At 41.8% G+C, this 24,079-nt stretch overlaps 1 protein-coding gene across 1 annotated transcript in view; it reads right to left on the bottom strand.

Annotated features, from left to right (window-relative positions):
- LOC137545754 (ATP-dependent 6-phosphofructokinase, muscle type) overlaps positions 1 to 24,079 on the bottom strand; it is a 159,608-nt gene that overhangs the window by 21,434 nt on the left and 114,095 nt on the right. Inside the window, exons 13-18 of the mRNA XM_068267343.1 lie at positions 20,939 to 21,003; positions 18,580 to 18,643; positions 16,774 to 16,920; positions 13,664 to 13,734; positions 12,081 to 12,168; positions 6,402 to 6,554 (exon numbers count right to left, since the gene is read on the bottom strand). Coding sequence (XP_068123444.1) covers positions 6,402 to 6,554; positions 12,081 to 12,168; positions 13,664 to 13,734; positions 16,774 to 16,920; positions 18,580 to 18,643; positions 20,939 to 21,003 — 588 coding nt within the window. The remainder of the gene's footprint in view (positions 1 to 6,401; positions 6,555 to 12,080; positions 12,169 to 13,663; positions 13,735 to 16,773; positions 16,921 to 18,579; positions 18,644 to 20,938; positions 21,004 to 24,079) is intronic.

Here is a 24,079-nt window from a genome sequence, read left to right as displayed (position 1 = left end):
ACACTCAGTGGTCTTTCGCACATTGTCGCAGGGAGAGGAGAGGTAAGCTTGAAAACCAAACGGGTAAGCATAAAAGTGGCAAGAAGGATCGGTTTCCATGCTTGATATTGCTGATCTGTCCTGGGTTGGCGATATAAGACGGCATGTTTGAATTTCCCTTGAGTGTGGACACCCCCGGTTTATATGTGATTTGGGCCTATGATGATGCTTTAATGCCACACAGAGTCATCTCTATTGGCAGGCATATTGCTGTATCCTACAGGCATAATGCTGTATACTAAAGTTCTGAGGCCCAGTCACATAAGTTGGTGGCTCACCCTGAGTGCAGGGTGGCACGGGGTGTCTCTCTCCTGAGGTTATCACTGCCATTGATGTGGAGGAAGATCTGCCATTGATGTGGCGCAAGGTATGTTTGCCGTTCATTTTTCCTTTCAGCCCAGAGTGCATTACCCGTATACCCAATATAAGGAGTATAGCAGAAACTCCTAATACTGGCCATACATGTAATGATTGCAGAGACCCTAAAATGCCAGGACAGACTTCACAAATGACCCCATTTTGGAAAGAGGACACCCTAAAGTATTATGTGAGGTGCACGGTGAGTTCATAAAAGATTTTAGTTTTTGTCACAAGTTAGCAGAATTTTTTTTTTATTTTTTTTTTCTAACAAAGTGTCATTTTCCGTTTACTTGTGACAAAAAATAAAATTTTCAATGACCTCACCATTACCCTCATGGAATACCTTGTTGTGTATTCTTTCCAAAATTGGGTCATTTGTGGGGTTTGTTAACTGTCCTGGCAAGTGGGCGGGGTGCTAAATTGTGAGCACCCCTGTAAAGCCTAAAGGTACTCATTGGACTCTGGGCCCCTTAGCGCAGTTAGGGTGCAAAAAAGTGCCACACATGTGGTATCACCGTACGCGGGAGAAGTAGTACAATGTGTTTTGGGGTGTATTTTTACACATACCCATGCTGGGTGGGAGAAATACCTCTGTAAATGACAATCTTTTGATTGTTTTACACACAATTGTCCATTTACAGAGTTATTTCTCCCACCCAGCATGGGTATGTGTAACAATACACCCCAAAACACATTGTACTACTTCTCCCGAGTACGGCGATACCACATGTGTGGCACTTTTTTGCACCCTAACTGCGCTAAAGGGCCCAAAGTCCAATGAGTACCTTTAGGATTTCACAGGTCATTTTGCGGAATTTGATTTCCAGACTACTCCTCACGGTTTAGGGCCCCTAAAATGCCAGGGCAGTATAGGAACCCCAAAAATGACCCCATTTTAGAAAGAAGACACCCCAAGGTATTCTGTTAGGAGTATGGTGAGTTCATAGAAGATTTTTTTTTTGTCAAAAGTTAGCGGAAAATTGATTTTTATTGTTTGTTTCACAAAGTGTCATTTTCCGCTAACTTGTGACAAAAAATAAAATCTTCTATGAACTCACCATACTCCTAACGGAATACCTTGGGGTGTCTTCTTTCTAAAATGGGGTCATTTGTGGGGTTCCTATACTGCCCTGGCATTTTAGGGGCCCTAAACCGTGAGGAGTAGTCTGGAAATCAAATTCCGCAAAATGACCTGTGAAATCCTAAAGGTACTCATTGGACTTTGGGCCCTTTAGCGCAGTTAGGGTGCAAAAAAGTGCCACACATGTGGTATCGCCGTACTCGGGAGAAGTAGTACAATGTGTTTTGGGGTGTATTTTTACACATACCCATGCTGGGTGGGAGAAATAACTCTGTAAATGGACAATTGTGTGTAAAAAAAATTAATTGTCATTTACAGAGATATTTCTCCCACCCAGCATGGGTATGTGTAAAAATACACCCCAAAACACATTATACTACTTCTCCTGAGTACGGCAATACCACATGTGTGGCACTTTTTTGCAGCCTAACTGTGCTAAGGGGTCCAAAGTCCAATGAGCACCTTTAGGCTTTACAGGGGTGCTTACAATTTAGCACCCCCCAAAATGTCAGGACAGTAAACACACCCCACAAATGACCCCATTTTGGAAATTAGACCCTTCAACGTATTCAGAGAGGGGCATGGTGAGTCCGTGGCAGATTTAATTTTTTTTTGTCGCAAGTTAGAAGAAATGGAAACTTTTTTTTTTTTTTGTCCAAAGTGTCATTTTCCGCTTACTTGTGACAAAAAATAATATCTTCTATGAACTCACTATGCCTCTCAGTGAATACTTTGGGATGTCTTCTTTCCAAAATGGGGTCATTTGGGGGGTATTTATACTATCCTGGAATTCTAGCCCCTCATGAAACATGACAGGGGGTCAGAAAAGTCATAGATGCTTGAAAATGGGAAAATTCACTTTTTGCACCATAGTTTGTAAACGCTATAACTTTTACCCAAACCAATAAATATGCGCTGAATGGGTTTTTTTTAATCAAAAACATGTTTGTCCACATTTTTCGCGCTGCATGTATACAGAAATTTTACTTTATTTGAAAACTGTCAGCACAGAAATTTAAAAAAATCATTTTTTTGCCAAAATTCATGTCTTTTTTGATGAATATAATAAAAAGTAAAAATCGCAGGAGCAATCAAATCACACCAAAAGAAAGCTTTATTAGTGACAAGAAAAGGAGCCAAAATTCATTTAGGTGGTAGGTTGTATGAGCGAGCAATAAACCGTGAAAGCTGCAGTGGTCTGAATGGAAAAAAAGTAGCCGGTCCTTAAGGGGTAGAAAGCCCTAGGTCCTCAAGTGGTTAAATGCTGTATGTTGTAGCACACATTAGGGCAAGTACTAGGAGCAATTTGATTCCTCACACAGCTGTTCCTCTCAGCTGTAAAATCCTCCATCAGTTTTGGCTTCAGTGTTAGATACAAAATGTATCTAATACTGAGGCTCCCAGAGGGCTAGACTATGTCTCTGCACAGGGGAGTTGCTATCAACTCCTCAGTTCATAGTGTAATTATCACCTTGCTGAAAGAATCTTGTTGATATGGTGGTAAGGGGTTAAAGATTCTAGCAATGTGTGTTTATTATCTTTGCTTCTCTTGACTGATAAAGATACTAATAATGCTAATTGTAGACAGTGGTCTGCCCCTCTTAGCAGCTTGTAAAGTGGATGCAGCCTGGAGTGAATCACCTCAAGCAGGCTGCCAGTCTAAGTGTAAACACATACTAGTGTTATAGCTTGTTATATTCCAGCAATATTACAGCTCATTTAGTTACCTGTTACCACCTCAGATCAGCCTATTTCTCCTCATGTCTGCTGCATGCTGTGAGTGACACAGTGAAATATATTTGTGAGCTGTGTGACAGAGTAACCAAGCAGCGCAGGGTGACCCAAACTACTATGAGCTGTGTGAGAAATGAATTTTTAAGCAGGGATAGCGAGAGAGAGACCTGGGTGAATAAATAAAGTGCCCCTAGCACTAGTGGTAATGTGTACACTAATATAGAGTATTAAAAAAAAAAGTCGTTTCAATCGATAGTACTCCTTTAAGAGTAGCTGAAGAGAGGAAATGACGAATCTGGAAAAACGTTCACAGAGGCATGGCCTGATCAGATGTAGGGTGTCTAATGGATTCCCAGGTTTTAATTTTCCCAGCAGAAAAGAAGTGGTGCATTCTAGGTAGATCTAGCTCTGCCCAGCTTTTAAGAAATATTGACTCTTTTCCAGGGGTGAATTGGAGATGTCCCACTAATGGGGTCATTGGGCCATTTTGGGAGGAAATTTTATATTGCTTACAGCATGTGATAAAAGCTTGTTTTGTAGGCATTATAAAAGGGTGATCTAGTTTAATACATCTTGCTGGAGTAGGGGATATCCAAGGAAAGCCAGCTATTTGGATACCAGTGATTTCTTGTTTGATTGTTAAACAATCTTTCTGGATTGGAAAAGTTGCCCAATCAATGACTCGAAGTACATGGGAAGCCAAATAGTATAATCTTACGTTCAGGAGACCTGAACCCCCTTTGTCTAGTGGTAAGGATAAAGTTGAGTTGCTTATTCTGATCGTTTTATGCCCCCAGATAAATTGATTGAGAGAGGTTTGTAAATTTTTGAGAAAGACAGTTTGTAGGTGTAGGGGGACTGTCTGGAAAAGATTTAAAAGTTGTGGCAGGATGGTCATCTTAATAGATGCCATCCTGCCAAACCAAGACAGTCCTTTCAACTTATTCCAGTCTGCTAGTTCTTTCTGGATCTTATCTCGGAGAGTTGCATTCAAAAAGGTTGTTAAGGTTTGCAGGTAGCTTGATCCTTATATAAGTAATTGCTTTTGGTTCCCATTTGAAGGGAAATCTCTCTCTGCATATTTCCAATGTATCTGCTTTGAGTGAGATATTAGGAGCCCAAGATTTGTCAAAATTGATTTTTAGATTAGAAATCAATTCAAAGTTGCGTAGTGCTTGTTTCAGATTAGGGAGTGTGGTCAATGGATCTGTTAGAAAAAACAACATGTCATCAGCAAAGGCTGCTATTTTATATTCACACTGGCCAATTGTAATTCCGTGTATGTTGACAATGGACCTAATCTGAATTAAAAATGGCTCCAAGCAGAGGATGTAAATTAAGGGGGATAAGGGACACCCGTGTCCAGGGCTGTGGAGTCGGAGTCGGGGCAATTTTGGGCACTCTTGAGTCGGGAGTCGGATGATTTTTGTACAAAATCCACAGCCCTATTAAGTATTAGACTAAGGAGTCAGAGTTGAGGAGTCGGAGCCATTTTGGGTACCCGGAGTCGTGGTTTCATAAGCTGAGAAGTCGGAGTCTTAAGATTTTTGTACTGACTCCACAGCCCTGCCCTTGTCTAGTACCATTTGAGACAGGAAATGGCTTAGAGAGAGATAGATTTGCCTTCAATCTTGCAGAAGGGTTGCTGTAAATTAAGTTAATCCATGGTGACAGTTGTGGACCCAGCCCTAAGTTGGAAAGCACTTCCTGAATATTATTCCATGAGACTCTGTCAAAGGCCTTTTCAGCGTCGGTGGACAGCAGGAATCCCTCCATCCGACCCCGAGAAAACCAATGCTGAATTCCTATTGCTTTTGTTGTGTTGTCCCTGCCCTCCCTACCAGGGACAAATCCAGCTTGATCCTGGTGAATAAGCTGTGGGAGGAGTGGCGTAATTCTATTCGCCAAGGCCTTGGCAAAGATTTTGATGTCACAATTGAGTAACGAGATTGGCCTATAATTGTTACAGAAGTTAGGGTCTTTCCCTTCTTTTTGAATCACCGTCACGTGTGCTTCCAGGAGCTGCTTAGAGGGGATAGTTGGAGCAGAAACACTGTTAAAGGCTTTAATAAAGCAAGGTGCCAAGGCCTTGACAAATAGCTTATAGTATTGGGAGGTCAGCCCATCCGGACCTTTTTCCCGCTTTTTCCCGCTTTTAAACTCTTCACAATGAACAGAAACTCTAGCTGATCTATAGGTTGTTCCAATTCCTGTACAATCTCAGGTTTTAGTGGGCGGAATCCATGTTGTTGTAGGTAATCCTGGATTAACTTGGGCTTGTCCACTTGTTGGGGAGAGTCCTTGCAAGTTGAATGTAAATTGTACAAATCTAGGTAGTAAGTACAGAAGTCTTCTAAGATTAAGGGGGTAGAGGTATGATCTAATCATTTAGGGTTTTTAATTGCTGTGATAAGATGCCTGGCCCTTCTGCGTTTAAGTCTCCTGGTTAGAAATGTACCTATTTTATTATCCCACCCATAAAAAACTTCTTCAGCCTGGAAATTGAGTAGTGTGCTTTCCTATCAAGGGCTTTTTTAAGTTAATTAGCACATTTAACCTCCCTGGCGGTCAATTAAATCCGCCAGGGAGGCAGCGCAGCACTATTTTTTACTTTTTTGAAATCATGTAGCTAGTCTAGCGCTAGCTACATGATAGCCGCACAGCAGCGGGCATCCCCCTACCCTCTTCGATCGCCTCCGGCGATCAGGCCCGTCAGGAAATCCCGTTCTGAACGGGATTTCCATGAGGGCTTCCCCTGTCGCCATGGCGACGGGCGCAATGACGTCACCGACGTCGTGACGTCAGAGGGAATCCCGATCGATCCACCCCTCAGCGCTGCCTTGCACTGATTGGCCAGGCAGCGCACGGGGTCTGGTAGCGGCGAATCGGCGACGATCGAAGGTAACACGCAGCTAGCAAAGTGCTAGCTGCGTGTATAAACAAAATTATGCAAATCGGCCCAGCGGGGCCTGAGAATTCCTCCTGCGCGGCTTACCCAGTGTCCAGCACGATGTTACCGCTAAGGAGGTTAATAGTGAAAGGCTACTTTTCAATGGCTTCCAAAATGGGTGGATTTCCACCATCTATATGGCCAAACGGAAACAAAAGCTAATCCTTTGTAGATCAATGTAATAAAGGACAAGAACATGGAACTGAAGTGGACAGTTGACAACAATGGGGTACTTACAGTAGTAATGGTGTTGAGAGCTGTGTCAGCGCCAATACTGAAGTCAGATCCGGGGACATTATTTGAGACAGTAGCAGGAATAACTACTATAGGTATGCATAGCTCTTCATATTTAGTGCGTCCCTCCACCAGTTCCATAGCTCCAGTAAATGCCTGCAGAACAAGAAACCATTACTCTAGTGCTACTTAATGGAAAAAAAGGTTCAGGAACAACTGTGAATACAAAAGGTAAAGCCTCCCAGCAACAGCATAAGATTAACTACAGTGAGGGAAAGAAGTATTTCATCCCCTGCAGATTTTGCTTGTTTGCCCTCTGGCCAATAAATGACCAGTCTATAAAGGAGTGTCTCAAGATGAAGCACATGAAGGTCCTGGAGTGGCCTAGCCAGTCTCCAGAACTTAAGCCAATAGAAAATATGTGGAGGAAGCTTAAGTTTCAAGTCGACAAACATCAGCCTTGAAACCTTACTGATTTGGAGAGGATCTGCAAAGAGAAGTGGGCCAACTCCTTCCAGGATCAAATATGTATTCACAGCTACAATCAACCTATCATTGAAATTGAAATTATAAATGGGTTATTTCTTGGTCAGAGGGCAAACAAGCATAATTAGCAGAGGGTCAAATACTTCTTTTCCTCACTGTGTAGCCAGTGCATGTTTTACAATATTTGCCTCTAAGTTATGGAATACTTATTTTTTTCTGTAATGTTTTAATTCAAAGAGGAACTATCAAACAAACTGTCCTTCTGTAAATCCCACATACCTATAGAGCTTTTAGCCAGTAACAACGGAAAGCTTTTCAGAAGTCTCTGGTCACAGCCTGTGTGGAAAAAACCTTGTGTATCAGCTTGTGTCAGCATCTGGGCTAGAGCATGTAGATAGGTTCCACTTCTCTATCACTATTTACAGAGGAATGATTTACTGGCTGTAAACTCTGTCTACTTTAGACTGCGTGAGCAGAGAGAGGCACAGGAACAGCTGATGAGTTATTTCCACACTATTTGAAGCTATATCTCTGCTTTGTATCATTCTGAAGACATTTTACTCACAGGATTGCAGCCAGTGAAGATTGTTTCTGTATGCTGGATGTGCTGGACACACAGTCCTCCATAGCAATGCCTACAGTGAGTACTGTTCTCTGTAAATGTCATATTCACATAAAAAAATGAAAAGATGAAAAACAGCTTGTATTTCTATTTGCTAGTAATTACTGGAAATATATGTGGCATTTAGAATTTTAGCTAACTTTGATCGCTGTCCTTTAAGTTAATTATTCCTTTCTTCACACAATGTAGTAGACTCCATATTGCAGCTGGAAAGGATCTGCTTAGTCAACATCTTTTATAAACATGGATAAGTTAACCTCCCTGGCAGTAAGCCCAACCTACCCTCGGGCTAGCCGCCGCAGAGGATCACATGGCCCCGGGAGGATTTTTTAAAATAAAATCTACTGTAAATGCTTAAGCTAGCACTTGGCTAGCTAACTATGTCCCCCAAGTTTCGCCGCTCTCCACCGAACCCCCCCCCGATCGCTGCCCTAATACGTAGCCCCAGGGATCCTGCGATGGCGCAGCCTCCCAATCAGCTCCAGGCTTCGCTATGGGGAGGATCGGGACTGCGCATGACATCATGACGTCGATGACGTCAGACATCAAATCCGATCATCGCTATAGCGACGAGTGAAGCTGAATGGTAAGCTGCGGCTCTCCCGGGATCGCAGAGGGGTAAATATTGCCAGTGGCGATCGAGGGGTTTAGTTAGGTGCGGCGGGGCTTGGGGGACATAGTTAGCTAGCAAAATGCTAGATACAACATAAAAAGCACATTTTATTTAAAAAAATCCTCCCAAGGACACAGCCTCTGAAACTGCGTACCGCCAGGGAGGTTAAAGAGTAACTCCAGTGGCTTATAGTAGAATGCACTAAATTGTTCACTTTTTATGTTAATTTTCCTGGTTTCCACATCAGGAACACTTTCTATAGCTATATATTACTGTATATTTGTATGTAGCCCCTCTCAGCGAAGTTTAGCCTTGACTGTTTATCAATGCAGGATTCTTCTCCCAGTGCATCCTGGGATACTGCGGACCATATGCAATTATCTTTTTCTCTTGAGTTTTGAGTGGTTCTCACACTTTTTTGGGTGAGGGCGCCCTTGATGGCTTTGACATTTTTTCAAGGCACCCCCTTGGCAACAACTACTTCCAAAATGCTGTTATAACCCTTGTTAGGCAGCTAGGCAACACCCACTCCAGATTGTAAGTAACCCCCATTATCAGGACAAACATTTCCTTACCTATCCTCTGATGTCCAACTTCAACACAAAGATTAACTGGCAGTTTATGCAGCCGCATTGTACAGTATATCAATATGTGGTTGCATTACCTGATGGGAATGGACAGAGGATGGGGGTGAACGCCAAGGCACCCCTTGCCGGTGCTTGAGGCGCACCAGGGTGCCACGGCACCCAGTTTGAGAACCCCTGCCCTAGGAGATAATTTTTATTCCTATCTTTAAAATAACATTTTAGCATGTTGCAATTGAAAATGTATTTAAAAAGTAGGTGAAAAAGTACTATCAAAATTATTCGGAACTCAAAGTAACCAAACATTCTGCATGGAAACACCTGCAATAAACATGGTGCCACCTTAGATAAAATTCAGAATGTAAATCAGGGTGAGGAAAGATTTTGCAATGTGATTCTCCCGTTCCTTCAATCCAAAGATGCTCTGTTTGATTGAGATTTGGTGACTGTGGAGGCCTTTAGCGTATAGTGAACTCATTGTCATGTTTAAAAAAAACAACAGTTTTTAAAGGTAACCTAATGTCTCCACACCTTCCACTCACTTCCTTTCTAGGTCATCCAGATTTCAGGCCGGGCTTAGAGAACCCTGTAACCTTCCGTTGGTGTCAACAAAAACATCTTACCATTTTGTACGATCTAGTAACTGATACAACAGTTAAGTCCTTTGCCCTCCTTAAAGAGTAACTGTCAGGCTGCAGAAGCTAATTTAAACCTCTATTCTCCTGTGTTAAACAGTTTAGAAGGAAGCCCAAAAGCCATTAGTGAAGATAAAAATCTCAGTTACCTTTGATGTGTGCTTATCAGTAAGGCTGTTATGCGACCCATAAGGACGCAAGCCGCATACTAAACTGCAAAGCATTCTGGGGCCCTCCCCTCGGCTGCTAATGAGACGTTACAGCAGCTTGTAATCAGTCCAACGCGTAGCACTGATAAATCTCCGGGCAGAGTACACTGCAGGAGTCAGCTATTGTTCCTAGCCACATGGCTCATTAATATTCACTGCACACTGTGTTATTCAAGTACGAGCTTATCTGTGATCAGGAAGCAGGCAGGACATGACGACACATTTGACAGAAAAACATGGAGCCTGCCATGAGCTGTCAGGAGCATCTATCTCTGCATATACTATATACAAATTCTGTGAAATCCAAACGTGGACAGTGAAATGCATATGTAATGTAAGTACAGCCAATCTTTAGCTACTGATATATGTGTTTATTTTCTCTGAGACCTTATACCTAACAGCTCCTCTTTAAAGAGAAATATCAGCTACCAGTAAAGGAGTACTTTCACTACTTACAAATTTCACATTTCTTTTCTCCACTTATCAAAGGACATAGCTCCCTCTTGACCAGCACAATCTTCAAGCATGTCTGTGCCTCTGATCCGGGATCTCCGGGTCTGATCTCCCTACTGTACAGGAGCATCGTGTGTCCCCTTCTGGCCTCCCCAAGCCTTCCTATGTAGCAAAATGGGAGCTCAACCTCAATTCCACCTTTGAAATGGAGGACTTATCTACTATTTGCTCACTCACCCCGCAAAGCTCCATAAGTGCCTCCATCGTGGAAACCCAATATAATGTACTTTTAAGATGGTATCTTACCCCAGACCGCATCTCAAAATTTGATGCCAATTGTAATGGTCTGTACTGCCGAGGCTGCGGCCAGAGGGGGACCCTTTCTCACATATGGTGGTTTTGCCCGAGAGACCGGAGGTTCTGAATCAGAATTTATCAGGTTATTTATACCACCCCCCCTGCTCGGTGGACCCTGCTTTAGTTTAATCATTATAAGCTCAGCCCGTGGCTTCCATTGAGGGCGCCGGTAACTGTTGCCTTAGTGCTGCCGACTCCCACCCCAGCCTACAATAGACCTTGCCTTCAAGTGAGGCAGTTTGCACTACTAGGATGTTTTCCTACACCAAGTGACTGTGAATGTATATGTTATAATTATAGCATTCTGTTCAAATTTAAATTTTGTTTTAACCTTGTTCATGTTCCTTGTTATTTTATTTTTATTTTATTTTTCAAAGTTGCTATAATCCGATAATAATCCGAACATTTGTACAGTGCTTTTCTCCTGTCGGACTCAAAGCGCTCAAGAGCTGCAGCCACTGGGATGCGCTCAAGAGGCCACCCTGCAGTGTTAAGGAGTCTTGCCTTGAACTCCCTACTGAATAGGTACTTGACCTAGCCAGGATTCGAACCCTGGTCTCCTATGTCAAAGGCAGAGCCCTTAACCAGTACACTTTCCAGCCACTAGCTATGGTGCATACAATACGCTTACATATACATATCCACAGATATATGCACCAATTTATGTATGTACTGATTTCTATTCTACAATTTAATTAAAAAAAAATTGAAACAAAAAACTAAAAAGTTTGAGATGATGTGAGCTTTGTGACATGGTGCATAATCCTGTTGGAAGCAGGCATTAGAGGACAGTACACTGTGGTCATAAAGAGATGGAAACGGTCAGCAAAAACATTTAGATAAGCTGTGGCATTTAAACAATGTCCACTTGGTACCAAGGGACCCAAAATGTGCCAAGAAAATGTCCCCCACCCCATTATACCACCACCAGCAGCCTGGACTGTTAACACAAGGAAGGCTGAATCCCTGTTTTTACACCAATTCTGATCCCAGGATCTGAATGTCACAGTTGAGGCAGACCAGGAGGCATTTTTCCAATCTTGTACTGTCCAATTTTAAGGAGCCTGTGCTAATTGTAGCCAGAGTTTCTTGTTATTTGCTGACAGGAAAGGCACCTGGTGTAGTCTTCTGCTGCCGTAGTCCCTCTGCTTCAAGGCTCTGCATGTTGCACGTTCAGACATGGTGTTCTGCATATCTGGAACTAAAGTGTGTTTTTTTGAGCTACTGCTCCTTTTCTATCTTCTTGAAACAGTCTGTTCATTCTCTGCTAACCAAGTGCAACAAAATCTCAGATCAGTAGTTTCTGAAATATTCACACCAGCCCATCTGGAACCATGCCACTTCCATACTCGCTTTAATCCCCTTACTTCCCCATTGTGGTTCTCTATTTGGACTTCAGCAACTTGTCTTCACCACAAGTTGCTGCCAAGTGATTGGTTGATTAGCTATATGTGATAACAAGCAATTGAACAGTTATGCCAAATAAAGTGGTAAGTGAGTCCATGCACATAACAAAAATAAAGTGGCAAGAGTGTGTACATAAAGGGTGCTTTTCATCGTATTGTACTTTATAAATTTAGAACATTAAAAATACATGTAAAATTATTCTCTGCACCAATGAGCATAATTTTCTAAAAATGTTGGGAATGCTCGTAATGTACTGAGGTGAATATATGCACTGCAAACTGCATAATGGTTTAGTATAAAAGATGACCACACTTACCTCAAACCCACCAATGATGATCAGACCATGTATAGTAAACTTGGTTATAGTGGCACTTATCTGCTCTAAGTATTTCTTCGGCAGTACCCTATGCAAATGAATAGCAATACTCAATTAACATAATGACATAAAAGTACAGCTAAGTCACATGAATACACTACTTGTATGTTATAGTTACCATACTCACAGGTTTTTTTTAGAACAAGAAGCATGGCTAAATAGGCCCTAGACTATGATACCTACACTACACGATACCTATATAGACATAGGACTATGGTAGGGATTAGCTTGTGAGCCCCTCTGAGGGACAGTTAAGTGACAAGACAACATACTTTGTACAGCCCTGGGGTAGATGGGGCGCTATATAAATACTAAATACGGTAATAATAATAATAATGTGAGTCTCAGCCTCATGCACACAAGATGCCCTAATGCATAAGGATGTGGCCAAGTCTACATGCTTCTGTGCACACTGTGGGGCTCAGGCATGCACTTTGCTGAATGTTACAATGAGTGGTAGTTTGTGTTGGCATGAGAGTTTGAGAGATCAAAACTGGGTGGCACAGTAGAGTAATTGATAGCACTCTTGTGTTGCATTGCTAGAGTCACCAGTTCAGATCTGGGCTAGGACATTATCTGGATGGAGTTTATGTTCACTCCGGTTCCTCCCACATTCTCAAATCACAGATACATTTACTGGTTCACCCAAAAACTGTTCGTACGGTGGCCACACATTATACAATTTATTTTAAATTTTTTTCGATTCAAGAATTACGACTGATGTTTCCAATTGATTGTAATGAAAAATCTGACCAGTGTATCATGCGTGTTGACTTTTTCCTTACTTATGAAAAAAATGATTGAAAACTCCTGAAAAATTGCCCGGGTCTATAAATCAAGGAAATTACAATCTGTCTTACACCATTAGCTTTTCTGGAAAATTATAGCACAATAGCCAAATGAAAAATAACAAAAAAGGAAAGTCTCCATCGTAAAAAGAATAAAACATTTACTTCCTCTACTCTAGACAACAGGAAAATCAAATGTTTTATTGTATTGTGTTTGGTCACCTTTATTCTGTAACTAGGAAACACAAGTTCTGTTTCAGCACATAAATATATAATAATAACAATAATATTCAAGTTTGGCGTGAATAGGCCTATTTTAAGTGTAGGAAGAGGTATATAGAGGCTGCAATATTTATTTCCTTTTAAATATTGCTAGTTGCCAGGCTGTTTAGCTGTGGTTAGTGTGGTAACACTTTAGTCACTAATCTGCATACTCTTTCTGAGTCAGTGGCTAAATGTATTGGAAGGAGAGGATCCACAAAATAGGCAGGCAGTTGGGATTGTTTAAAAAAAACAAAAAACAATGGTCACTTGAAGCCCCCACTGACAGTACTCTGAGCTTTGTAAATCATATAGTTTTCTGTGTTCTGCTGTTCCTAGTATCAGTTCTGTAGCTGATCCCTTCTTTACTGACCACCTGCTCCATTACAGACCCTCTGCTCATTTGAATACTGCTTACAGAAAATATTCTGCTAAATCTTTTCACAGTTTGCAAAACACAAAAAGAAAAGTCACCTCTTGGTTCCAAGCCGTGAGCCTCCTTGTCCAGTCCAGCCACCAACACCACCCCAAACGATTTCTTCAACCTGGTATAAAGAAAATAGACATTACCGTACATTAAATTCCTCCCAAACTACAGTCAATGGCACTTAGTAATTTCATGTTTTTTCCTAAGAGATATTTTTTCATCTTCTGTTTAAAATAACTTTTCAGCACTCAGCAGTTAAAAGAAACCCCCCTAAAGTAGGTGAAAAAGTACTGTCAAAATTAGTCTTAGTTTTTTTTTTTTTGTTTGCTGGGGCTTCAAAAGCATTTTATTGAGAAGGTGTAAAAATCACCTAGGAGCAGACTTAGGAGAAAAATAAATTGAATAAGGGCCAATGACGCCGAGCTAGAGTGTTTAGCAAACTGTACTGACAAAGTATGGTAATGTGTGCAAATGGCATATTGATAAGCATCTCACCTAATGAGCTGCTCAACAGCATTATAAAATAAAATATAATTTAATACAAAATGTTAGATTAGTAAGGACATGGGCCCAATCTTTTAGCACAACTGGAACATTAAAAACAGGTTAGCTAGCCATGTATGTTTATTGTTCTGTAATTCGACAGTATTTATTCTATACTATGACTGCACTATAAATAATAATAATAATAATAATAATAGTACTGCATCTGTTACTTTTGTCTATGTGCTTTTGCTATCCTCATCAGAATAGATTTCCAGCAGAGTTTTTAGAAAAAATGCAGCAAAGCTAACGCTAGGTGGTCTTCCTTCTAGTGTGAACCTAAAAAACATGCTGCTTGCATAATCTATTGCTGCCACCTAGTGTCTACTTTGCGGTAGTGCAAGTTAAAAGAATCAGATTTAACACCAATGTTGCCAGCGTGTGAAAGCATTGAATGACATTGTTATGGGCAAAAGTTACAACAGTGCAGTTTGGCAGATGAACGGCAAATATGCTTTGGCCCATTCACAAATGTATGTGTTAGCAAATGCTAATGCACCTTTCATGGACATACATTCACATGCGAACCACATGTTTAAAGTACAACGTTACATCTAGCTGTGGCTCAATCCTTGTTTATTCCTTACACCATTGTTGGTGCAGCTATTTGTTGAACAGACACTGAGCAATGTAACACTTCGGGCCAGTTTCCACTGGGGCTGTTTGTGCCCAATTTCACATGCAGGAATGCAGATTCCTATTGAAGGAATCTCAGCCTATTGAAATCGACAGCATGCTTCTGAAGTCGTGTGTGTGAAAAAATTCTGAAGCACTTTCTTGATTCTCTAATATGTATATTATGTAATGTGTTTAATCCACATGTGTAAATTATAGCTAAATAGTACTGTATACCCTCAAATATAAGCCGAGTTTTTGGTACCAAAAAACTGTCCCAAGAAGTGGGGGTTTTGGCTTATACTCAAATCACGATTTGACCAATTAACCTCCACGGCCAGAGTGGGATGTAAAACAGTGGCCGTTTGAAACTAAGCCCCCCCTTTGCCCCCTCTGCCAGAGCAGACAGCGTCTGCTTGTGACTAATTCCCCCCTCCCTTCCTGCACATGGAGTAGTGGAGTAGTTGAGTGCCCCCTCCACCAGAGTGGACAGTGGCCGGCGGCTGCTTGTGATAGTTTTCCAAGTGGGCACATGCAGAGAAAGCGTTTGCTCACTGGTTCTGCAGCCAGGATTAACCTGCTTGTCTTTTGCAATTCTATGACACCCTCTAGTGGCACCTATCATTCCGTGCACCACTGGAGTGGGTTATAGAGACGAGACTGCGACAGACAAGCAGATGAATCCTGTCGGCGGGAACCAGTGAGTGCACCACTCTGCATATGCTCCAACATGTGCGAGAGGGGGGGAGGGGGTGGAGACGAGACACTTAGTCAAAAGCAGCCATTGTCTGCTCTTGCAGGGGGGGGGGGGGCACACAGCTCCTAAACGTGCAGGGGAACACAGTCGCAAGTGGCCACTGTCCGCTCCGGTGGGGAGGCACAAAGCTAAACTAGTAAAGCTGTTTTGAGGAAGGAATCAAATCTAAGTGTCATGTTCTGCTGAACCTAGCAAAAAGGATATGCTGGACGGGCAAGTGATAGATCTTCTGGTGACTCTTTCAGGCAACAATCTGCTCCAGCAGATGTTATTTTTTTTTTTTTTTACAAAGCACACTGCTTTACCATGTGTGATGCATACCATATATACTTGAGAATAATGCATTTCCTACCCTCGGTTTATACTCGGGTCAATCATTTTTTTTCCTGCTTTTTAAAGTAAAAGTTGGGGGGTCGGCTTATACTTGCGTCAGCTTATTCTTGAGTATATACAGTATTTAGAATTAGGATGGTCTGCTCTTTGTCCAGCTGCAAACACTAAAGGTGCCCATACAATACTTGATTTTTGGCATCTGTATAAGCAGTCAATCACAATGATTGAATCTGGCACAGATCGATGCCGCATTGTGACCACCCAATCATTTTTTTGATCAATTTCCGTCCAAAGTCCATCAATAAAATGTATCCGGCATGCTGGAAAGATCTCACTTGAAAGGGCTTGGATGGGTGTGTGGCGGTAGCAGGATTTCAACCCCCCCCTCAGGCTGTGTAGAGCAGTGCAGTCGCACCACCTCCTATGTCCCAAGTCCTCAGGTATATGCAGCGGGGTCATGGGGTACAGGCGCCTCTGACAGCCATAGAGACAGAGGAAGAACACAAGAGGAGGAGCGCCATGGGATAGGTAACCCTGTAACACTCTGCACCGTCTGGGGAGGGAGGGGGGTACAAATTACATAAGTCTATTGGAAATCTGTGTGGTTTGTGGGCAAGTAATAGATCCCTCTCTGATCAGAGTCAATCAAAGAGGGATCTATTTGATGGTTGATCTGGTGGCCATGGAGTAATGTATGGCCAACCTAACTCAGCAACATTGTCCTAATGTTATGCAATGACTATGGTACAATGTATTGCATTGAAGGGTTAAGGATTAATACAATAGTACCACCCACTGAGACTCTTATTTTCACCTTAATGCAATGAGCTTATTGCAATTATCTTAGCCAAGAGGCTCACCGAGGCGAAAAATGTTTTATGTGAAATGCCCAGAAACAAAGAATTGTACCTGTCCTTTGGCGAGACCCTCAAATCCATCATGTACAGCAAGCATCCTATGTCCCTGGATGATGCCAATCCTGACAGTGGATCTCACAGCAGCATTCATGCCAGCAGCAGGGGCACCAACATTCAGTACAGCTAAGTTGTAACCACTCTGCAAGGAAAGAGATTAGGGCAACACAACAGGTTAGTGTACAGCTATGACATATGTATGCTTATATGAATTTCAGACGCCTTGGAAAATCGGGCGCAGGAACAGTGCCGGTAGTAGCATATCTGTAATTTTACCAATACGCTACTAGTTAAAGTGTTAATTTTAATTAGTAAATTATCGGTAATTGCTACCGATATTTTATTATAGCAACACCTAACCCTACTCTACCCTCACAAAGAACCCTCCACTACACACTACGGTGGTGCCTAACCCTAAGACCCCCTCTGGTGGTACCTAACCTTAAGACTCCGACCTGGTGGTGCCTAACCCTAACTGCCCCCTTGAAAAAAAAAACCTTACTGACGCCTAATCTCTAACCACCCCCACCTGCACAAACTCCGTTCCTGATGGCTAAACCAAACCGTCCCCCCTGCACAAGAAAAAGAAAAAAAAAAGAAAATTAATGTCCCCTTTGTCCAGAAATCGCATGTATGCCATAAGGGTGTATTACTGTTGTTTTTGCAAATATTGGCTTCTAATTATTAACTGAGTACAATTAGAATACCAACAAAAATGGCAAATAAAATTTGTGGTTTTTATCTACAGACAACAGGGGGTTTATTGGCTGCACTCCCTCACATACAAATTAGGGGCAGGGTTAGTCCGCATGAGCCCCAGGCCGGACACCAACAGAACAATCCACAAGGACCAGCACACTCCAAGATGCTTCTGAAATTGCAATCTTGCAATATTCAAATAATTTATTCAGAATACTTTGCAACAAATAACACTGTGACGTATCCAGGAAACACTGTAGCAGATAGTCATCAAAATACAACCAAAGTCCATCAATATGCTTGGTTCCACTGGATTAATTTGGCTATGTAGTTGTTGAATTATGGTAGACACCAAATTAAACCATAACGTGTCTCTAAATCCACAGCAGCAGACACTGGCCTTGAGCGGTTTCGGGCAGAGAGCTCATCTTCAAGCCAAAAAATATTTATGTTTAAAGGGAACCCGAGATGGCATATTGAAATCCTAATAGGACCCAGAGGCATGTCATGTGCACAATGACATGCCTCTGTGCCATACTATCACAGCTGCCAGACCCCCCCCCCCCTGTGCTCTGCCTCCCCCTTAAAAGATCGCCAGGCTAGCGTCAATCTGCTTGTTGCTAGCCTGCTTTATTTATGTGAGGCTTGTCAATCAGCCTCCTTCGCATTTCCCCCTCGATAAGATGCTCCCCTCGCCGCTCTCCGCCTCTGTTAGCTTCCTCCAATAGGAAGTCAAGCCGTGACCCAGGAAGAAATCTTTTGAATAAAGCAAGATTGCAATTTTTAGAAGTACCTTGAAGAGTGCTGAACCTTGTGGGTTTTTTTTTTTTCCTCAAAAAAGTTGTATTTTTCCCATTAAAAGAACAACAAAAAACATGTTATTTTCCAATGAATACACAAGACATTTGAAACACATGTGAAAGTAATCATGTCTTATAACACAAGGTAATGTTTCATATCTCTACCATATCTTAGTAACAGGAAAATCATTCTGTGTGTATCAAAAAGTAATACATTAGGCTCAAAGAATGTTAAAAACCTAAAGACTAGCAATTGTCTATTTTGCATTTGTTCACCCACATTTAATAGAATTCATTCTCACCTTTGTAGAAGAAGGCATTATGTGAGCCAGTGTCCTGTAAACATTCCAGTTGTTTTCAAAACTCCTGTGGAAATAGGTTAGGTGAGTTCTATAACATGTCATTGTTTTCAACACAAATAAAACCTCTATAGGGGTCCTTTTTAAATCTCATGTATCCGTGCAAACTGGAGCAAATAAAATAACGTGATTTTGCCCTAAGCACCCAGGTGTTTCCTTTCACGTTCTAAACTCAGTGGTAAATTAACATGCTGCAGTCTGCCAAGATGACTCCTTTCTTGGCCACTGAACTTCCTTTTTAAAATAAATAATATCCACAGTCTCATGTTTTGTAACAACCAATAATGTTGGATTGCAAAACTTCCTTTTATAATAACCATAAACAACACAGAACCTGAATTGATCAACAAATAAGCTGGGCTGCTGTCATAAGCCTATACGCTATGCTACTATTGATAATGCTTTTAATAACTTTGTAATGCATCCTAACACTATATGCACTTAATGCACTGCACTTTTCCCTTGAGAAAGCTTCCAAATAGGAAGTGAAACATGTCGGGTTTTTCATGTATGGTGGTTTTTTTTGTAAATAGTTATTATCTGGCTGATAGTAGGATGAGTATTTACTCTTTATAACCTAACCTACTGTATCAACCTTCAACGTAGATACTAATATGACAGTAATCCTAGAAGTTTTTAATGTATAAATAAATGTTAAGTTTTATCCCTTTGTGAGGGAATAATTTGTAACTTTTATAATAACCAGCCTGACAGTGGTAATACAAAGGAAAGCATTCACTAAGCATTACCACATTCAGTATTGCTAAAAAACAGCTGATATTACCGATCACCTTCACAAATTCCAATTCACTAAACCTGTTAACGCACATAAAATTAGCATTACAGACTAGCGAGGTAAATTACCTACTTGTACGGCAATTGCCTCAAGAAATTGCAATTCACAAAAATGTATGCATTTGGTAAATCGAGCAAAAGGCAAAAGTGTTCAGTATTTTTCACCAGCTCTTACCAGCCGATAACACACTCTTTCCATGCTTTCTCTGGGGGGACATTTATCAAGAGTGTCTGAGACAAAGTATTGGTAGGTTTTTAGAAAGCCATGCAGAACTGTCTCAGGCATCTTCAGAAATCATTAGATAGTGCAGATTCCTTCTAAAACTGTTGTAAAATAGGAGGAGTTAGGCCTCTTGCACACTGCACGCGATTCCAATTCAGATTCCACTTTTTAATCAGTTTTTACATCCGATTCAGATTCCGATTTGCAGTTTGCTCCCTGCAAATCGGAATCTGAATCGGATGTAAAAACAGATTAAAAAGCGGAATCTGAATCGGAATTGCTTGCAGTGTGCAAGAGGCCTTAGGAAGGTCTCTCAGACAGTGCAGTGTGTGAGGGGAATTGCTGTTGCTGAGGTAACCAACACACCTGCTGTATTGATAGCAGCAGGCTCTGAGGAGGAATTTAGCAGGGGGAAGAGCACCACATAAATCATGTCTAGCCTGCACTCTGCAATCATGTCTAGCCTGCAGTTCTACATCTGTTGAACTGCTATCAAGCACTTCTTAATCTGTGCCAGTTTAGGGATTGATTTGTACTTTTCTTAACTGTAGTGCAGCTCTAGAAATTCATGCTAAATTGCCACTATTAGCTAGGATTTAAGAAGGTTCTTATTATCATGCAGAACTGTTCTCCCTGCTGGTTAGAACAGATTAAGAGGATAAAACTGTAGGTAATGCTTTGATAAATCTGTCCCACAGCCATTAGGGAGAGCCACACAGCCCTGATTCTCACACTGATTTGATGCGACAGGGTTTTGGGTGGGTCTTCACTCTCACAGAGAAGAGGAAAGTGACATTTTTTTAGGCTTTTCTGCATCCCTTTAGATGTGTAAATCTGCTCCTCTGGTGGCTGCAGCACATCTAAACGGATGTCAGAGCTGCACTGGACACAGTGTATTGTGGCAGTAAACCCCAACTCTTACACGCAGCTCCCTGCCTCACCACCGACCTGCTCCATAGCTGGTAAGTGACACTTATGGAGTTAGTGAATTGAAGCATGTTTGTTCAGTAAATAATCTAACTTCTGCCTCATGGAGAAAATCTTTTGTGAATTTAGAAAAAAAGGGTAAAATACCGAATGTGGTACTTTACCAAACAAAATTATTTTACGGAACTGCCTTTAGTGAATGCTGCCCCAAATGGGTTGTTCACACCTGAATTGTAATGCATACCATAATAGTTAAGAATCACCAAAGGAGCTCTTCTGCATGCCAGAATCACATAAATGGAATATACATACATAATGTAAATGTGTTGATGCTGGTTTTAGCTTTTTATTTATTACCTTCCTCTCAGTTTAAGAGCATCAGCAAATCTCTTTTCAGCCATAGCCTGTGTTACATCCTTAGTCTACAAAAAACAAAACAAAAAAAAAACAGTGATTTACCATCATGAAAAATAAAATACAAAAAGAGGGACTTGAACTCTGGGAGTATATTTTTCATTTACTTGTGAATAAAAATGAAATAATTATTACTAACAGAGAAAAAAAACAAAAACACTTTTGATCTTCCCCTGAAGTGAATATGAGAGTTCTACAAATTCTGTGAATGCTTGCAGAACTTGAAATCAGAGCTTATGTTACAAAAATTACACATCCTGGGACTCTCTTCCAATTTAGATGTCCCTTTCTCTGTCACAAGCTACACATTTTGAATGGCAAATGAATAATACAATTGTGTAAAGAGGGAGTGGGGAGATGAAGGTAGTCCTGTCTGAAAAGACTACTCTTCTTATAATTCAATGTAAACCTACTGTATAGGTTAGTCTTTCTTAACCTTTTTACCCTGGAGAAACCTTTGAAACAGCAGGGAACTCCTGTAGATCCAAAGTGTTGGGATTTATTTTGCAGGAGGCACAGTCTTTAAAAGAAGCTGTGGCTAAAAATGGTAACAGCCTCCTTGATTAGCCCGCTTTTCATGTTCCTCCTCAATTGTGCTCCCTATTGCAGTAACCTGTGTTGGTGTTTCTTATTATAGTTCCCACAATTATAGTTCTCTCCTATAATAGTCTCTTTATTATACTGCCTCACTAGCATACAGTTTTTTTATGACTGCACTCATTATATTGACCCCCAATTTAGCCCTTCTTTCTATAGAGGAATCAATAAGTTACTTTTTAACCTTTCCAACTAGGTCAGTCTCAGAGAGAAAATACCAGGCAACCCCTGGAATGTCCTCAAGGAACCCCCTGGGGTTTTATGGAACCCTGGTTGAGAAAGCGGTTGAGGACCGCATAGACCATAAATCTGAAGATATAGATTTAAAAATTACATGTACCATATAATTATTAAATTAGCCCCCATTTTTAACTGGGAGAACAAAAAAAAAAACCAAATCGTTAACTCTAGTACAAATAGAGGATGCCTTTATTCCCATTAATATGCTTTTTCCCATTGGTCCCATCACTAGGATAATAATCGAGTATGCAACAACGTGATTCCCACAAGTCGCCCACTTTCACCGAGGGTTCCTCCATAGTGTTCCCCAATGTAGAATACAGTTAGGTTCGTAAATATTTGGACAGAGACAACTTTTTTTCTCATATTGGTTCTGTACATTACCACAATGAATTCTTAATGAAACAACCGAGATGGACTGGAAGTGCAAACTTTCAGCCCCTGAAATGAATTGCCTCACATCTTTATGTAATTGTTTTGTTCACCCAACTGAATTAAAACTGAAAGTCTGCACTTTAACTGCATCTGAGTTGTTTCATTTAAAATTAATTGAGGTAATGCAAAGCACCAAAATGAGAAAACATTGTTTCTGTCCAAATATTTATGGACCTAACTGTATATAGCAGTTGAGCGTCCCGAAAAAGTTGTGAATAGCTATCATTTCTATGTTCCAAGACGCCAGGCTCTTCTCTTCAACTGAGTTGTGGGCTGAAAAGAAGAGCCCAGAACCTTGAAATACAGTAAAGGTAGCTCTACACGAGCTCTCCAGCATACTCCACAGCATCTGCAATAAGGTGAAACATCAGTACAATACTTAGTTTAACCAGCGGTGGGGGTTGGATACATTATACATGTCTGGACACAGGGAAGGGTGGCTTAGACTATAAATAAGAGGACTTTTTTGGGGCAGAATCTCTCTTTATATTCCAGTGTATATGGAACCTGTGGAAAAATTTGAAATATACATCACACAAAATATCTAAACAACCTGCCTAATATATATGTTCCCGTTCTATCACCAAAACAGCTCAGATCTGTCAAAGTATGGATTCCACAAGACCTCAGAAGGTGTTTGGCACCAGAACATTTGTAGTTGATCTGCCTTTGTGGAATAAGAGTAAACTGTTGCCATGGAGGAATATTTGTTATCTGCAGGGGTGCTGCTAAGATTTTTGTGGCCCCAAGTGGCATGTTGCCGCTGATCTGAGATGTGTGTGTGAGTGACGGGGAGGCAGTGGTGGCCCTTGGGTGAGGCCTCAAGAAGCCACTTGGTTTGCCTGGGCTTAGCGGCACCCCTGGTGGTCTGCAACAGTCTTTAAATAGATGGCACGTGTCGAGTTAACATCCACCTTGTCTAAAAGAAAACATGTATCATCATAATACTCTGAATAGTATGCAGCTATGTAGCGCCATGCACAGCAAGTTGCAATACACTGAGTCCTGATACCATTCTGCCATAGTCATCATTATGTTTTTTGGCAATTTGTGCTACTTCAGAGGGATTAGAGCAGACAGGACAACCTGAGCTCCCCATATACATGAATGAGGCCTGGGCACTCAGGACCTTGTAGCTCTTTCACTTGGTAGAGTACGTATTGGTACACTGCCGGTGAACTGGGTGAACCAAATTATGGCTTACCCTGCTGCTGCACAAATTCTCAGTGGCGTTAAATACTATTACCTCTCTGAGTTGTAGCAACTCGGAGGGAGAAGTAATTCGGGGTCTGGTGATTACCGAATAACCCTTGCACAGGGTGCTCAATAGTTAGCACTGAACGCCGAAACAAACTGCTTCACACTTGGTATCCTTCCTTGCAGGGCCGCGCCTGGGTGGGTGCTGCGGGTGCATTGCGCCGCCTGGCCGCCGCTCACCCCCTCTGGCTGCCGCTCCCTCCCTCTAGCCGCCGCCGCATCAGACCTCGATCAGGCGGCGACCAATAGTGCGGGCGCTAGGACCTAGCGCACCGCACTGATATGTGGAAGTGATATCCCTTCCACATATAGAGCGGGTGCGTCCGGCGCTCGCTCTTACTGGTAGGGTCGCCGCTGATCCTGAGGTCTGACACTGCTGCAAGGTGAGGGGGGAGCGGCGGCGGCTAGTGGGGGTGGGGTCCCTGTCACTCACTGCCTAAAGGGGTCCCTGTCACTCACTACTTAAAGGGGTCCCTGTCACGCACTACCTAAAGGGGTCCCTGTCACTCACTGCCTAAAGGTGTCCCTGTCACTCACTACCTAAAGGGGTCCCTG

Source organism: Hyperolius riggenbachi, chromosome 2 (assembly GCF_040937935.1).
Source record: "Hyperolius riggenbachi isolate aHypRig1 chromosome 2, aHypRig1.pri, whole genome shotgun sequence".
Taxonomy (NCBI): domain Eukaryota; kingdom Metazoa; phylum Chordata; class Amphibia; order Anura; family Hyperoliidae; genus Hyperolius; species Hyperolius riggenbachi.
Note: the sequence above shows the minus strand (reverse complement) of the source record. Positions and strands in the feature narration are given on the sequence as shown.